A 19,126-nucleotide genomic window follows, 5' to 3' on the forward strand; every position below is an offset into this window, starting at 1 on the left:
ACTCATTAGAAAAGACCCTGATGCTGGCAAAGATTGAGGGCAGGAGGAGAAGGGGATGACAGAGGATGAGATGGTTGAATGGCATCACTGACTCAATGGACATGAGCTTGAGCAAGCTCTGGGAGATGGTGAAGGACAGGGAAGGCTAGCGTGCTACAGTCCATGGGGTTGCAAAATGCTGGACATGACTGAGTGACTGAACAATGCAAACCTATGTTACTATGACATTATTTACTATAACCAAGATATAGAAACATGGGATATATATATACATATATATATATATATATGTATGTATATTTATATGTGTATACTCACATACACATGTACACATACACATGATAGAATACTACTCAGCCATAAGAAAGGATAAAATAATGCCATTTGTGACCACATGGATGGACCTTGAGGGTACTATACCAAATGAAATACGTCAGATGGAGGAAACAAATACCATATGATTTTACTCATATGCAGAATATGAAAAATTAATAAAAAATAAAAATAAATGAACAAATCAAACCAAAACAAACAAATAGATCTAGAGAAGAGAACAGTGGTTACCAGAGAGGAGGGGTTGGGGGAGGGTAAAATGGTTAAGGGGGATACACTGTATATTGATGGATGGAAACTAAATTTTTTGATGGTAATCCCACTGTAGGGAACACAGAGGTATAAATATAAAGTTGGACACATAAAGCTTATATAATGTTATAAATCAATGTTACCTCAATTATTTTAAATAAATAAAAAGAATGATGGAGCAGCCCTCAAGGTGAGAAAGACAGATGCAGAGACAGAGGAAGTTTGCTTGCTCTTAAGGAAAGCACAACCCCACTGTCATATAGGAGTAACAGGAAGAGCTTTTGCAGACTGTGTTGACCCTCCCTTCCCAAGAATTTCATTTCTTTCCTGAGAATCACTCTTCCTTTCTTCCCTCCCTCCCTTCTTTCTTTTCTTTCTTTCAACATAAATTTGAATAACCCTAGCCTGCTGCCGCAGAGAAGGCAACGGCACCCCACTCCAGTACTCTTGCCTGGAAAATCCCATGGACAGAGGAGCCTGGTGGGCTGCAGTCCATGGGGTTGCTAAGAGTCGGACACGACTGAGTGACTTCACTTTCACTTTTCACTCTCATGCATTGGAGAAGGAAATGGCAACCCACTCCAGTGTTCTTGCCTGGAGGATCCCAGGGACGGGGGAGCCTGATGGGCTGCCATCTATGGGGTCGCACAGGGTCGGACACGACTGAAGCGACTTAGCAGCAGCAGCAGCAGCAGCAGCAGCCTGCTTAGAAACCTTCAGTGACCTCCCAATGACCTGAGATTAAGTCCTCACCCCCAAACCTGGCACTGTAGACCCACTGACTCACACCTTCTCCCACTCCATCTCTGTGCTCTAACCACAGTGGACTTCAATTTCTTCAAAGCTGTAAGTTGCATACTAGGTAAAAGTATTTTCAATTGCTGCTTCTTCAAAATGGATTACTCACTCCTCTTCTTTGCTGAACTCAGCAATTCTCAAATCTTTAGGACTCAGGATTTCTTTACACTCTTAAAAATTATTAAGAACTCCAAAGAACTTTTTTTAATGTACATACTATCTATGGATAAATAGATATCTATCTATGTATCTATCTATGGATACATACATGTTCCAAAACTAAAACTGGGAAATTTAAAAATATTTAATTCATTTAAAAATAACACAGTAAACTAATTCTACTTTAATGAATATAAAATATTCTATGGAAAATAACTACATCTACCAAAACCAAAACTACATTAATGAAAAGAATGGCATTGGTCTACGTTTTTGCAAATTTCTTTAATGTCTAACTCAAAAGATTATCATATATGCTTCCCCATTCAATCTGCTTTGATATATGTCATGTAGGCTCTGGAAAACTCCACTGTACACATGTCAAAGAATGAGAATAAACAGTATTTACTTCTTCGTATCATTATGGACTAGATTTGACTCCTGAACACCCAAAAGCAGCTTAGGCAGGGATTTCAGGGATCTCAGGCTGTACTTTGAGAACTTCTGCTTCTTTCTTTTTTCTTCAAAAAAGAAGGCCTTTATTAAGGCCCAACAGACAAATTAAACTGTAATATTTAAAGTGTATAGCATGATTTATATATATTTATATTATAAAAGGATTCCCACAAATGAGTTAACACATCCGTTACCTCACATAGTTACCTTTTTAATTGGTGATAACATTTGAGCTCCACTGTCTTAGCAAATTTCAATCATACAGTACAATATTATCAATAAATAATAGTCATCATGTTATACATCAGATCCTCAGACTTAATTACTGTTATAACTGAAAGTTATAACCTCTTAGCAACCTCTCTCCATTCTCCCCACTCTCAACCCATGGCAACAACCCATTCCTTGATGTGACTTTTTTTTCTAAGGTTCCACACATAAGTGATACCTTGTAGTATTGGTCTTCTTCTTTCTGGCTGTCTCACTTAGCATAATGCACTCCAGGTTCATCCATGTTGTTACAAATGGCAAGATTTCCTTCTTTTTTAAGGATGAATAATTCATTGTGCACATAGACCGCATTTTATTTATCCATACCTCTGTAAATGGATACTTGGGGTATTTCTATACCTTGGCTATTGAGAATAATGCTACTATGAACATGGGAGCACAGATATCTCTTAGCAGTAATGATTTCATTTCCTGGGTACCCAACCCCCAGGCCACATACCAGTAGTGGTCCATGGCCTGTTGGGAACCAAGGAGAGGGGAGTGGTCATCTTCCACAAAACCAGTCCCTGTACCAAAACGGTTGAGGACGGCTGCTTTAGATACATACCCAGAGGCAGAAATGCTGGATCATGTGATAGTTCAATTTTTAGTTTTGTGAGAAAGCTCAATACTGGCTTTACCAGCTTATCTACCCAGAAACAGTGTGCACGTGTTCCTTTCTCCACATCCTTGTCACCACTTATTTTGTCTGATCTTAAAGATCAGATTTGCAAGGAGGTCTTCCCTGACCTCAGAGAATAGGTTCGGTTCTATTGTTCTCTCCTCATATAACACCCTCTAGCTTTCTGTCAAAACGCTCATAATACCTATAACATAACCAACAATTTGCAATGAGGATGGATCATGCCTAGCTTTGTTCTTACTGAATCTCCAGTGCTCACATAAGAGGGATTCGAGAATCTTTGTGGAAGTGAGGAAGACACAGAGGGAGGAAGGGAAAGAGAGGGAGAAAGGGATAATCAGACCCAGGGACACAACTTTCTGCCAACTGCTATTTTCCTTCAGCAGGAAGGTACAGAGACTTAACTTTCTCCTGCAGACTGATGCAGCCCTAAATTCCATTTCCCTCCAAAAGAGGGTGGAGAGAGAGATGGGTAGAAGACTGGTCTGAGGAGACAGAGGTGAGATGGTATAGAAGAACAGAAAGGAGCACATGTGCTGGAATCTCGCAATAATGCAGCCATTCCACAGTCTAGACTGAATATCTGAAACTTGCCAGATATCTGAGTATCTTCTAGGTGTTCAGGAAGAAAACAGAACAAGTTCTGACCTTAAAGAGTTTCATTCAGACTTGACTCAACTCTAGCTTCCAACACTTGATAAATGTGTTGCCTTGGATTAGTTACTTAATCTCCCTATGCTTCATTTTCCTCATCTGTAAAATGTGAACAAAACTTAAGAGTTCCTAGATGAGGACTTAATAAGAGCATCTCTGAAATGTACCTTATAGAGAATCTGGTACTTAGTAGGTATTGAATAAATGGAAATCTTTCCAGCGGCAACTTACATTCCAAAACTGATTTCTTCATATGTAGAAACTACAATCCTAGAGACTAGAAACTAACCATATGAAAGGTATTATTTGGGTAGTTGGAGGGTGTGTACTTAAGGTCCTCAGAAGACTCAGGAGGGCTGAAGTATCACCCTTCCTATAAAGAAGTGTACTTCTGGCACCTGGATATTGTGGCCTTGTCCCAAAATTTTGGAGAATAAAACTATACAAAGCACTATTATTGTCTTAAGCAACGTAGTCCTTCAAGGCAGACTTTCCCATGCACCCCTGTTTTACAATTATGCCAAAAGCATAAGACTACTTTAAAGAACATATTCAGAGCTAACTATCTGTAATTGGCTATCTGTTCACATGATTTCTCACATATCATAGTGTTACTGAGGTTTCCAGTCTCACCTCTGACTGAGTTTGGCTTGACCTTTCTGAGAAGCAGAGACTGTCTTCGAAATAGGATTACAAGAAGAAAAAAAAAATGGATTGGAATCTTTCTCTTTTTATTCCACCTCATTTTGGTGACCTCTCTACAGTTAGGACCACTCAAGAAAAGTGAAAGATAGAGGAAGAAGGAAAAGGAGAGTCCTGTTAGCTGATTTTGCTATATGTTGCAGCCTGGTAAAAGCATTTGGAGGTAGACAGTATTTTAAACATGGAATGAAATAAAGTTAGGGAATTAGTTGGGTGGTTTTAATTTCCTCAGACTACTCTCATTGTTTGCCAACAGGAAATATTCATGAGTCAACTCTCCAGAATTGTAGTTATCATTCAAGAGTTGTGGGTTTATAAAGAGGTTTGATGGCATGGCAAATCTCATGGACTTAGACTGTTCTTCAAGTTGAAGAGCAAAATGATGTCTGAAGGGACTAAACACATTTGGCTTTAGAGTGTGTGAGGAAGACCTGAAAGCTCCCACCTGGAAGTGAAATTCATTACTGGCAAGATCAGCAGCAGGACACTCCAGAGGATGGAGCTGCAAAGAGTTCAGAGTCCTGTGGCTAACTCCATGGCCTAGTTTGATCTTAAAGTCATTGTCTTGGATAATCCTTTCAAATCTGTTCCTGCACTTAAGAGCCACTCAACATGACTGAGTTTTCCCTTGCAGGTTCTTTTACACTGAGCTGTCAGAGGAGACTTTCGGCAAGCACAGGTATCATGTCAAATCATCCAACAGATGTCCTTTCAAAGAAATTGGAGCAGAACCAACTATATGGAGAAGTCATAAACAAGGAAATAACTCAACCCAAGGATTTTCTGTGCGGTGCTAAGTCGCTTCAGTTGTGTTTGATTCTTTGTGACCCCATGGCCTGTAGACCACTGGTCTCCTCTGTCCATGGGGATTCTCCAGGCAAGAATACTGGAGTGGGTTGCCATGCCATCCTCCAGGGGATCTTACTGACTCAGGGATCGAAAATGCATCTCTTATTTCTCCTGCATTGGCAGGCAGGTTCTTTACCACTAGCGCCACCTGGGAAGTCCTAAGGATTTTCTATGGATTGGCATAGTTCTTTGTACAGAGAATTCAGTCTCCTAGGTGGAGCACAAGGTAGCCAGAGGGAATGAACATCAAAAAACTGGATCTTGCCCCAACTGGGGGTTGTATTGTCTTAATGGAGAGGCAGAAGGACATTTTAGAACCTAGACTCTTCACCATCTCAATAAAGTAGTCTTCACTATCACAGCTGTAAGAAGTAACACATTTTAATAACTAGGATAAAAGGATTTAGGAGAGAGAAACCCAGCATCCAACCCCATTTCAGTTAGTGACTTTCTCACCATGTTGGGAGGGGATGGGCCAGAACCATCTGATCTGTTTCTGATTTCCCTCTTCATTGGCATCAGAGATTTACTGCAGGAAAACTAATATCTGACTGGGCTCCAAGTGCTAAATAAGAGCATTCCATGTTGATTCCAGGCCACCAAGAGGTTTGGGGTCACTGAGTCACAGACTATAAATGTGAACACTTGATGATTTTTGCAGGTGACTGGGTGAACAAAGGAAAACCCAGGAGATACATAAAGGTGGGAACTAGAACTTTCTCATTTGAATTGTTTGACATATCTCACTCTGATGGTTCTGAAAATAAAAGAACTGCAGGCCCTTCAAATGAAGTTACTGTGTTTAGGTTCCTGGCCCAGTGAGAAGCGGAAATGTGCTCACTAGTATTTACAAGGTCCTTCAAGGCGCCAGGGAAAATGGCCAGTTTATTGGTCAGATGTTTGCTGTTATTGCTTTTACTTCAAATGCACAGGCAAAGAATCCTATTTTAAAAAATAAAAATACCAATTCAACACTGCCTTGTTGTTGTCTTTCAGTCATTAAGTCGTGTCTGACTCTTTGCAACCCCATGGACTGCAGCACGCCAGGCCTCCCTGTCCCTTACTATCTCATGGAGTTTGCCCAAGATCATGTCTACTTCTGATTTAATTTTATTCTAGCAACAGCCTAGGATTTATTGGAAACTTCCAATCTATCAGGCACTATACTAGGAATATAATAATCAATAAAGGTACTGTCCCTTACTTCAAGGAATCTTCATTATTTCGACAATTTTATGCCAATTTATTTATGCCAATTTTATAACATATTTTTATGTTGAAATTACCAGAGCATTTAGCTCAAACCAAGCATTTGGATTAAACTTCATAAATGAGATCTTGGTTGAGATGAGTCTTACAGGATATAGGAAGACGTGTACACATTTTTTCAATGTCGGTGGCCTTATAAGAAGAGAAAAAGAAAGAAACTAATCTCTGTCTCCACCATGTTAGGACATAGCAAAAAGGTAGCCATCTACAAGCCAGGAAGACAACTCTCATCAGAAACTGACCGTGATAAACACCCTGATCCTTGACTTTCAGCCTTCAGAACTGTAGAAAAACTTATTTCTTTTGTCAAGCCACCTAGTCTATGGTGTTTTGTTATGGCAGCCCAAACAGACTAATAAAGCAGTTAGGACCATTTTATAAGAACAGCATATATAATTTAAAGGAGTCATTAGGACATGTAATGAGTAAAGTTGGTTATTCGAGGGGTTTACTTGCTAAATCTAGTATATGGCTTCAATCACTGTGGGATATATTATACTTTCCCACAAGTATGCCATAGCCTACTATTCCAAGAGAATCAAGGAATAAAGAATGAACAGATTTAGGGGGTGCAATAGACCTATACTGGGCAATGGACATGACTTCTGTGGTTAGGGGTGTGGAATAACATCTGTCACTGACACATAAGTGCCAGTCCTGCTCATTCTCTTCCTTGGGAATGGCCACAGGTGCTTCCATAACAGGTGCGTTTGCTTCCCCAATGTGGTTTGCCCAGCACATCACACGCAGTGTTCTCAATGAATCAAGTTTTCAATTCAGGCAAAGTAAGTAGAAAAATGAGACAACTACCCAGATAGTCTGATTCTGAGGGGAAATAATATTAATTGGTAGCTTCTAGGGTATTTGAATGTATATTTGGCAGGGAGTGGGGAAATTACCAAATGGTGGAGACTACATGTTTCTCAAACTTTTTATAATTTTTGAATTCTTTCACTTCTTTTTCTGTTGTTCATGAGTATTAGAATCAAGACAGGATACTGTACAGTATATTCCCTGAGCAACAGATTGGCAGATTGAGCCTTGAATGTTGAAGCCATATGGTGGCCATGAACATATTGTTGGAGCTCAAACTTGACGACTAAATTCACAATCTTAGGTCAAATCCTTAATCTATCACTCTCATCTCAGTTCAGTTCAGTTCTTCAGTGGTGTCCGACTCTTTGCAACCCCATGAATCGCAGCACGCCAGGCCTCCCTGTCCATCACCAACTCCCGGAGTTCACTGAGACTCACGTCCATCGAGTCGGTGATGCCATCCAGCCATCTCATCCTCTGTCATCCCCTTTTCCTCCTGCCCCCAATCCCTCCCAGCATCAGAGTCTTTTCCAGTGAGTCAACTCTTCACATGAGGTGGCCAAAGTACTGGAGTTTCAGCTTTAGCGTCAGTCCTTCCAAAGAAATCCCAGGGCTGATCTCCTTCAGAATGGACTGGTTGGATCTCCTTGCAGTCCAAGGGACTCACTCTCATCTACAAATAATTTTTATCACCTAATTTCTTTCATGAATTTAGTAAAAAAGTACTAACAATTGTTTAATTTTAAATCCTGTGATTTGCATTTCTAGTATATAACCAGTTTGTGGTTCATCAGGAAATTCCTCGATTTTTGTCTTTCAATCATCATGTATCAGAATATAACTTCCCACAAACCTTGAATTTAAAATGCACACACATTTCCAGACCCCTTTTTAAATAGTAATGTAAGATGGTAAAAAGTCATACATAACCCTAATAAAAGCTAGGACACCTCATAATTCTATCTAATCCTAGAAAGGCATTCAAAGAGAAACAGTCTGCCAGAATTAAAAGCAATTCAAAGTTTTACTAATATTTTACAAAGAATTATAGTACAGGGATATATACCCTTAATGCAGAAAAAACATCTTAAAGTCTTTCCAGTTATGGACTAGACTTGTATTCTGTTTATGAATTATTTATTTCTTTATTCATCCAACCCGAGAATCTCACTTTTCACAGATGTAACAAGTATGATTTTTAGATAATATTTTAAGATAAGAATCTATCTAGGTGTCCAGAGAAGTTGCTGTCCAAGACCACACACCTCCTTTCTTAAGAAAATGTTTTAATTTAAGATCTCCATTCCAGATCATGTGAGTTGACATTTCCTCTCTATGAAAGCAGCATCCTAGATACTTACCATTTAAATAAATGAGATATATATTTTAATTCAAAGCATAAAATGACAGAATTGAAAAAAAAATTGTATGTTTCAGTCACCAGTAAAATTCACTTATTAGACTAATGGGTTCCCTGGTTTCTCAGACAGTAAAGAATCTGCCTGCAATGCAGGAGACCTGGGTTCAATCTCTGGGTGGGGAAGATCCCCTGGAAAAGGAAATGGCAACCTACTCCAGTATTCTTGCCTGGAGAATTCTATGGACAGAGGAGCCTGGTTAGGCTACAGTCCATGGGGTTGCAGAATTGGACATGACTGAGTCATCTCACACGCTAGTAAAGTAATGCTCAAAATTCTCCAAGCCAGGCTTCAGCAATACGTGAACCATGAACTTCCAGATATTCAAGCTGGTTTTAGAAAAGACAGAGGAACCAGAGATCAAATTGCTAGCATCCGCTGGCTCATGGAAAAAGGAAGAGAGTTCCAGAAAAACATATATTTCTGCTTTACTGACTATGCCAAAGCCTTGGACTGTGTGGATCACAACAAACTGTGGAAAATTCTGAAAGAGATGGGAATCCCAGACCACCTGACCTGCCTCTTGAGAAACCTATATGCAGTTCAGGAAGCAAAGTTAGAACTGGACATGGAACAACAGACTGGTTCCAAATAGGAAAAGGAGTACATCAAGGCTGTATATTGTCACCCTGCTTATTTAACTTATATGCAGAGTACATCATGAGAAGCGCTGGGCTGGAGGAAGCACAAGCTGAAATCAAGATTGCTGGAAGAAATATCAATAACCTCAGGTATGCAGATGACACCACCCTTATGGCAGAAAGTGAAGAACAACTAAAGAGCCTCTTGATGAAAGTGAAAGAGGAGAGTCAAAGAGTTGGCTTAAAGCTCAACATTCAGAAAACTAAGATCATGGCATCCTGTCCCATCACTTCATGGCAAAAAGATGGGGAAACACTGACTGACTATTTTTCTGGGCTCCCAAATCACTGCAGATGGTGATTGCAGCCATGAAATTAAAAGACGCTTACTCCTTGGAAGGAAAGTTATGACCAACCTAGACAGTGTATTAAAAAGCAGAAACATTACTTTGTCAACAAAGGTCTGTCTAATCAAGGCTATGGTTTTTCCAGTAGTCATGTATGGATGTGAGAGTTAGACTATAAAGAAAGCTGAGCACCGAAGAATTGATGGTATGGTGAACTGTGGTGTTGGAGAAGACTCTTGAGGGTCCCTTGGACTGCAAGGAGATCCAACCAGTCCATCCTAAAGGAAATAAGTCCTGGGTGTTCGTTGGAAGGACTGATGTTGAAGCTGAAACTCCAGTACTTTGGTCACCTCATGCGAAGAGCTGACTCATTGGAAAAGACCTTGATGCTGGGAAAGATTGAGGGCAGGAGGAGAAGAGGATGAGAGAGGATGAGATGGTTGGATGGCATCACTGACTCAACGGACATGAGTTTGGGTAAATTCCAGGAGTTGGTGATGGACAGGGGGGCCTCCCGTGCTGTTGTTCACAGGGTCACAAAGAGTCGGACACAACTAAGCGACTGAACTGAACTGAACTGAGTGATTATCACTTTCACTTTACTTTCAGTATCTATTAAACCTAATCCAGTATCTTGGATATTGAGGGGAGTTGGTATTAGAGTTATGGAGAATTTATCACTAGAACCATAGCGTTTACTTGCTTGTTCGCTCATTTATTGCCTGCCTTTTCCACCACCAGCCTATAAACATGAAAGTAGGGACATACTCTGTTTTTTTACCTCTATACTTACAGCTCCCAAGATAGGCTTGGCAAGAATAGATTCTCTAAAACTGATTTGAATGATTAAATAAATGAATAAATGGACAAATTTTTGTAAAAATGCCCCCTCCCCTTTCCTCTGCATTAGCCTGTCAACTGGTGCTGGGGTCACTGCACCAATGACAAACATTGAGCAAAAAGTTTAGGGACACAGATGTCAAAAATTGGACATTAGAGGAAATAATAAACTAAGATGACACATATCTTCTGGGGGTAGGATTCTAGGGAAACATATTATATGCTTTTAACATCTTCTGTCAACAGTATGAAATTAAGTACTTTTTCCAATTATAAAAGCAAATTTACCAGCCATTCTGTGCACTCAAAATGGCTAACACCAAGCTTATATGTGTATGCATTTGGAAAAAGATGTTGGAGAAAGGCATTTAAATCAACTCTTAGAGATGGTTTTTATCTTAAAAGAATGTAAGGTAATTATACAGCCAAATTCTCCCCCATGAAAATAATTAATGTCAGTAAGAAATAAGTAGGTATCTACTGACTAGATACTATATGCAAAATACTGTGTAAATTTTAGGTAATGTATTAGTCTACTAGAGCTGCTATAACAGAACACCACAGTCCGGATGGCTTGTAAACAATAGTAATTCATTTTCTCACTATATTGAAGGCTGGAAGTTTGAGTTCCTTGCGCCACAGAATTGGTTTCTGATGAGGCCTCCTTCTCCTGGTTTGCAGATGGCTGCCATCTTGATGCGCCCTCATATGACATTTCCTCTCTGTGCAGAGAGGAAGAGAGAGTTTTTGTTTCTTTTTCTCCTCTTTTAAAAACACCAATCAGTCCCATCTGATTAGGACCCCACCCTCATCACCTCATTTAAACTTATTACTTCCTTACAGACCTTGTCTCCAAATACAGTCACATTTGGGCTTAGAGTTTCAACATACTGATTTGCTGAGTAGGAAGAATTCAATCCATAGCAGGAAATAAGATAATGGGCTTCCCTGGTGGCTTAGACGGCAAAGAATCTGCCTGCAATGTAGAAGACTCGGATTCAATCCTTGGGTAGGGAAGATCCCCTGGAAAAAGGAATGGCTACTCTCTCCAGTATTTTTGCCTGGAGAATTCCATGGACATAGGAGCCTGTGGGCTATAGTCCATGGGTTCACAAAGAGTTGGACATGACTGAGCCACTAACACTTTCATCTGATCATATGATGAATAAGGTAATATGAGTAAGACCCTGATTTTCTCTAGGAGTTTTCAATCTAGAGGTGGGTTGGGAGTGGAAACCAATACAAACACTCATGCATAACCTGAGAGAAATTCCCAGACAGAAGGGAAAATCAGTTGCCCCGAGACTGACAAAAGGAAAGCTAATAAATTTTTTCTGAAATGACTGAGAAAGTCTTCTGAAAGATATATTAGGTGATACCACAAATATATGATCCTATGCTAGCTTCCTTCTGAGGCAGATTTCAAAAACAGCAATCTGTAAAAATCTAACCACATGAAAACAGAATGAAATATTTGAGAGAAAACAAGATAAAATACATGAAAACAAAGTTTAAAAAACCTAAAAAGTTTGCTATTTGGGAAATTCGATAGTTGGCTGTACATGAAGGTTGTTGTTTTGCTTATTAAAATCTGATGCACAACTCTCAGCAGCAGGGTCTCAGGCACAACGAAAAATGTCTCAACCAAGATCAGCAAAAATACCTCAAAATCTAAGTCTATACGCAACAGTCTGTGTATTTACCCACACTCGCATATTGCAGAACTCTTCATCCTTATTTTTTTTTTTACACCAAAAACATTTGTGTGACCTGATTTATTGTGATATTTGTGGTGTTTTTTTTTAATTATTTTCTATTGAAGGATACATGCTTTACAGAATTTTGCTGTTTTCTGTCAAACCTCAACATGAATCAGCCATAGGTATACATATATCCCCTCCCTTTGGAACCTCCCTCCCACCTCCCACCACATCCCACTCCTCGAGTTTGATACAGAGCCCCTGTTTGAGTTTCCTGAGCCATACAGTAAATTCCCATTGGCTATCTACTTTACATATGGTAATGTAAGGTTCCATGTTACTCTTTTCCATACATCTCACCCTCTCCTCCCCTCTCCCCATGGCCATAAGTCTATTCTCTAATTTATTAACCAGAACAAGGGGACACATTTCTAGATAGGTGACTAACTTCTACTGATAAAAGCACATCCTATGGCTTTAAAAAAGAAAGTAAAAATCCTTTTTTTGTGGCTTATTTTCCCTTAAGAAAAGAGAGAGAAACTCTGATTGCCAACACGGTACTACAGAGAGGCTCCTTCTTAGGATTTCTAAGACATGGAATTTCTCTAATACTAGGGGTTCCTAACAAGACTTGATGAGGCATATTGAGAGGAAACAAACTGGCAATTTTATATTAACATATCTAAGGCCGGTTCATCTGACTTCGGGTAATTTTTAGCTAATCAGCAGAACTTCTGCAGGACATAATACTTTCACAAGAATGGACTGATTCTGATTTCAATTAGAAGTTTTGCAGTTTGCTTTGAAATCACTCCAATATCTTTCAGAGCTCATTTCTTACCACACTGCCATTATCTGTTTACTCATTATCTCCCCTGCTAGACTGGAAGCTCTTTGATGACAGGCATTGCCTTCTCCACTGCCTTGTCTCCACCACGTCTCAGGGACAACACCTTATTGAAGGTTTTGGACCTTCTCCATCAAGTTTCCTATTAGTCATTTTCCACAGTTGTTGTTGTTGTTGTTGTTGTTGTTTTAATTCGGAAAACATATCCATCCAGCATCTGGACTGGAAATCGGTACACAATGAATATGCAGTCGCTTAAAAATACAAATTGGTATTTTTCTTTCTGGCTTACTTCACTCTGTATAATAGGCTCCAGTTTCATCCACCTCATTAGATCTGATTCAAATGTATTCTTTTTAATGGCTGAGTAATACTCCATTGTGTATATGTACCACAGCTTTCTTATCCATTCATCTGCTGATGGACATCTAGGTTGCTTCCATGTCCTGGCTATTATAAACAGTGATGTGATGGACACTGGGGTACACGTGTCTCTTTCAATTCTGGTTTCCTCAGTGTGTATGCCCAGTAGTGGGATTGCTGGGTCATAAGGCAGGAGCCTCTTATACAGAGTGAAGTAAGCCAGAAAGAAAAACACCAATACAGTATACTAACGCATATATATGGAATTTAGAAAGATGGTAACGATAACCCTGTATGCGAGACAGCAAAAGAGACACAGATGTATAGATCACTCTTTTGGACTCTGTGGGAGAGGGAGAAGGTGGGATGATTTGGGAGAATGGCATTGAAACATTTATAATATCATATATGAAATGAATTGCCAGTCCAGGTTCCATGCATGATGCTGGATGCTTGGGGTTGGTGTAATGGGACGACCCAGAGGGATGATATGGGGAGGGAGTTGGGAGGGGGTTCAGGATGGGGAACATGTGTATACCTGTGGCAGATTCATGTTGATATATGGCAAAACCAATACAATATTGTAAAGTAATTAAACTCCAATTAAAATAAATAAATTTATATTAAAAAAATACAGATTGGTTACAAAATGTAAAACTGGATAACTCTTTATAGGTCCTGAACAAGCCCTGTCACTGAAGGGGGCGAATTACATTCTCTTTTGTACTGAAAGTTCTTAACAGTTTGTGTTGGCTAATGGAATCCTCATATTCATTTCTAACTGATACCCTGAGGTTCTGAAAGTATCTCTGAGTAAACCAGATAATCTCCAACATCCATTCTTCTCCATCTTCCTTTTAGGTGAGTATGACTTCTTGCAATAATTACTACATTTCAGAGTATCTCTTTAAATTTGGTATGACTGGCTTCACAACTAAAACTCTTGTCAATAAAATGTATGTGGAAACAATGCATGCAGCTTCCAGGAAGAGCCTTAAAAGGAGGGGTTGCTCCTCTAATCCTTGTCCTGCTCCTTCTAGCTGGTTGGAATATTGACATAATAGCTGGAGTTCCAGCAGTTATTTTGTGTCATGAGGTATGTTGAGAAAATAAGCCACGTTCACTGAAACAATGAGATAGAAGCCTGGATCACTGATGCAAAGGGTCACTGACTACATCACTCCCCAATACCAGACTCCTTTAATATGAAACAAATAGCTGCAATCTTATATAAGTTGCATTATTTTACTTTGTTTTGTTTTGATACTTATGGCCAAATGTAATCTCTATTTTTATTCTCTGACTGAGGGAGTAGTTTCTTGGTCTGATATTACTCAGTAAGTATTAAAGTATTTATGGTAGCTTCATAAGAGTTTTGAAGAGGCATCTATTTAAGGGCTATGCAAAATGTTATCCACGGACCAGTGACAATCCACATGCTATGTGTTATGAGTCCATGACAAGATAACTAGAGAATTTGAAAATAAGAAGTTAGAAACTTTTGCAGCAATTTCACACTGCCTGACTTATCTCAATGAATGAGGTGAACATCTTTGAACTTTCCTAGTGAGTTACATATAATCCAAACTGCCTGCTAATCATGGACTTTATGATATGTCACTTTAAAGGTTATCTTGTCAGCTGTCGGCAAAAGTGTTTTAAAAATCTGAGACTGTATAAGCACATATTCATAAGCACATATATCTACAGATAGATAGACTAATAGACATCTGAGAAAGTATAAGCATATAAATATGTATAAGCATATATACAAATGAAATTTATATATTTGAGAATTGAAATTGGTATTACTAATTTTAACATTAATTTACAGATAAAAACAAGCTTTACTGATCATTTTTATCAAGAAAATACTAACTTCTTATGATCACAGCTGCTATACTAACTAAATGATGACAATAAATAAGATTTCATAGAAATAAATACTGAAAAGTTTTATACTTTTATTTGAAAGTATGATTCTTCATATACTGTGTTGAGTTTTGCATCCATAATTGATGTTTAAGAGTTAAATAATAGTGTGTTATCTGAAGAGGTGGGTTGGCTAATCAATCAATGAAATTATTAAGACCTAAGAAATATTTACACCCAAATCACAAAAAGTAAATCCAAACCAGAAGAATTATTTTTTTTTTTTAAGGACAGATCAAACAGCTACCAGAAGTAAAGGTGCTTTGTGGGCTTCTTATAAAAGTAAAACATTGAGTTGCTAAATCAAAAAACCCACATATTTGTTGAAATATTAATGAGAGACTGCAAATCAAAGATGCTTGCTTGGAAATGTTAAAAGGATCTTGTCAGACAAGGTAGTTCAACTGCCTTTTTCCAGGGATACTAAAGCTCAATGTTATGCAGGATCAAATATAAAACAAACAAAGCTAGTAATTTTTATTGCAACTAGACAGATGTACAATTATTTCTAAAATAGCAATTCTTTTCATGTACATGAGGCTTGAGCATGATGGTGATATAAGGAAGAATTGTTTCTTAAATGTTCTTTGCAAAACACAACCAGTTCTAAACTATATAGAACCACGAAGGGTTAATCAACAAATGTGATTTAGAGTTTAAATTTTAGGAGTACTCTCTGATGGATTTATGGAAAGCATTTTGGAAGAGCTGTGCCACAGCGCAAATCAATGAAGTGCTTCCTTCATCAAGAAAATCGTATTACCAAAATGTTGACTAAACTAAACAGTTCACTTAGTTTAGGTTACATTAAAGCTAATGCACTAAATCTTAGAGCATTCTTTTTGCTTGTAATGGTATAGAAGCTGATTATAAACAACTACTGTGATATGGTTACTGAGGAAAAACATTCTATCAGGAATATTTGAACTATTGGACAAACCTATCGTGTTCCTGCACAATAAGAATTAGTTTCAGCATTTCAGAGATATGAGTTAGTTTGTGATGTTAATTTGTTTTTTTTTTATCATTTGCTGTTTTAAAGAACTTAATACTTCCATTCAAATAAATGATGTGACATGTTTTCAATGATAGACAAGATCAAAAGGCAAAAAGAATGTGAAATTAGACAGAATTTTTCCAGAGTTTTGATTGTCCTATAATTTAACAATAACTAATAATAAGGCTCCAAAATCACTGCAGATGGTGATTGCAACCATGAAATTAAAAGACACTCCTTGGAAGGAAAGTTATGACCAACCTAGATAGCATATTAAAAAGCAGAGACATTACTTTGTTAACAAAGATCCGTCTAGTCAAGGCTGTGGTTTTTCCAGTAGTCATGTTTGGATGTGAGCGTTGGACTATAAAGAAAGCTGAGCACCGAAGAATTGATGCTTTTGAACTGTGGTGTTGGAAAAGAGTCTTGAGAGTCCCTTGGGCTGCAAGGAGATACAACCAGTCCATCCTAAAGGAGATCAGTCCTGGGTGTTCATTGGAAGAACTGATGCTGAAGCTGAAACTACAATACTTTGGCCACCTGATGTGAAGAGCTGACTCATTTGAAAAGACCCTGATGCTGGGAGGAATTGGGGGCAGGAGGAGAAGAGGACAACAGAGGATGAGATGGTTGGATGGCATCACCAAATCAATGGACATGAGTTTGGGTAAATTCCCGGAGTTGGTGATGGACAGGGAGGCCTGGTGTGCTGCGGTTCATGGGGTCACAAAGAGTCAGACACAACTGAGTGACTGAACTGAACTGAATAATAAGGTAAATGATGATCCTGAAATTACACATTTGCAAAGTTATTGCAATGCCTCTTAGAGATTTTACAGAAGGTTTTGAATTTTACTTTTCATCATAAAAATATTTACAAGCAGGAAATTCATAGAATAAATTAAAAGTTTCTATATAGGTATTTAATATATAAAACTGCCATTTTATTCATAATTTTCATTAGTTTATAGTGCAGAGACAGAAGCTATAACATTGATTCTCTATGGTTATAGCCTATGTGCATACATTATATGAACAATATAAGCTTTATAGTTATTTTCTTTTTTCCTATATTATGTTCATTTTGACCATGTTTATTAAAATAATTTTATGTCTGTAGAATATAATAATAAAAGCTGGCTTGCACTTTGTATGTCTTTTATTCCTTTTATTTTTATATGAATTCATGCTATATTGTATTTTACAAAAGTAGAGGTCTGTGATGGATTAGAAACTGAACAACAAACTGGTCCTTTTCCAGAGATGATCTAAGAAGCACTCACAGATTATTTCTCTGCCTCCAGTTTGGACCATTTCTATGCAGTTCCCAAATCAGCACTCTACTTTTCTTATACCACACCTACCCAAACCTCTGTGCCATCTTCTCTGTCTTAGGCACACCACCCAAATTTACCCTGGTGGAATCAATGCAGCCTGTATATGTGACTCGTCAAGGTCAAAAACTCCAGCAGAGGCCAGCTAGTGAAGAAACAAGTGCAGTGAGCTGAGGGAGCCAGGGACTAAGTGAGGAGTGGGGCCACTCCCCAGATTCAGATCAACATTTCCTACCTAGCACAGGCAAAGCCCGGGGTTGCCAGTTACTCACAATCTTTTCAAGAGCAGCCAGAAATTCCAATTTTTATATAAAACACACTCATTTAAAAATGTTCAAAAGAAATTCAGGTTTTTTACAAACCTCAAGACCAGCTAAAGAAAATGCATCTGTGGGCTAGATTTGGCCTCCTGGCCACCAGCTGGAGACTGGCTAGGATTCCAGTTGCTCTTGATAGAGATAGTAAGACCAGCACACGGAAAGGTCTCCTCCTTTCAAGTCTAGCCTGCAGATACATTTTGGCAGTGTCCTGTCAGCCTTTGTTCACTGATGGAGAGAAGATGATGGTGTTTCCAAAGGTGCAGAAGCACACTTCCTGCCTCAAAACAGACTGAGGCAGGTCTCAGAAACCAAAGAGAGCAGGAAACAGACCTCATATGGAAAGCCACACAGGAAGCAGTAAAAGAGGTCCTATAACTCTTGGGCTGCACTTCCTGATGGCTCAGGTAAAGAGTCCACCTGCAATGCAGGAGACAAAGGTTCGATCCCTGGGTCGGGAAGATCCCCTGGGGGAGGAAATGGCAACCCACTCCAGCAACCTTGCCTGGAGAATCCCCATGGACAGGGGAGACTGACAGGCTACAGTACATGAGGCCACAAAAGAGGTGGATATGACTGAGCAACTACACAACAGCAACTCTTGGTCTACTTGGCCAGTGTATGTGCTCAGTTACTCAGTCATGTCCCACTCTACACAACCCCGTGGACTGTAGCCTGCCAGATTTCTCTGTCTGTGGGATTCTCCAGGCAAGAATCCTGGAGTGGGATGCCATTTCCTCCTCCAGGATATCATCCCAACCCAGGGATTAAACCCACGTCTCCGGAGTCTCCTACACAGGTAGGTGGATTCTTTACCACAGCCAGAAAAGGATACAAAACCAAGACACAGAAGCAGACAGTACAACACACCTGAGGGGAACCTCTCTGAAGGGAATTGGGAGTGAGTCTCCAAACCCCACTGGCAGGGTGGGGAGGAGGAACAGGGCCATCTTCTCCTTCAGCACTGATTGGGAGCTGGATGTTCCACAGGACAATTTAGAGATCCTGGTAGATGCAGAGGCTTGGCACATGGTCCATACATGACACAGCTGAGCCCCCTGATAGATTTGGCCCCACAGAGACTGGCTGCCTACTCTCTCAGTTTGGAAGGTCAAGGGATACCTGAGAGTTTTCACCAGACACATATAGGCTCTGTCCCCATAATCCACTCTCAGAGATCAGGAAAGATCATGCACACTTGTTCTCCAGGGATGTCATGTGACTTTTCTATAACAGAGTTGAAAGTGCT

The 19,126-nt window shown here is 39.2% G+C and overlaps 1 protein-coding gene across 1 annotated transcript in view; it reads left to right on the forward strand.

Moving 5' to 3' along the window:
• LOC104994460 (chromosome unknown open reading frame, human C15orf54) overlaps positions 1 to 19,126 on the forward strand; it is a 67,491-nt gene that overhangs the window by 37,623 nt on the left and 10,742 nt on the right. The window contains 4 exon segments of the mRNA XM_010848046.1: positions 4,697 to 4,780; positions 4,782 to 4,935; positions 4,938 to 4,971; positions 4,974 to 5,057. Coding sequence (XP_010846348.1) covers positions 4,697 to 4,780; positions 4,782 to 4,935; positions 4,938 to 4,971; positions 4,974 to 5,057 — 356 coding nt within the window.

Source organism: Bison bison, unplaced genomic scaffold (genome assembly GCF_000754665.1).
Source record: "Bison bison bison isolate TAMUID 2011002044 unplaced genomic scaffold, Bison_UMD1.0 scf7180017864259, whole genome shotgun sequence".
Taxonomy (NCBI): domain Eukaryota; kingdom Metazoa; phylum Chordata; class Mammalia; order Artiodactyla; family Bovidae; genus Bison; species Bison bison.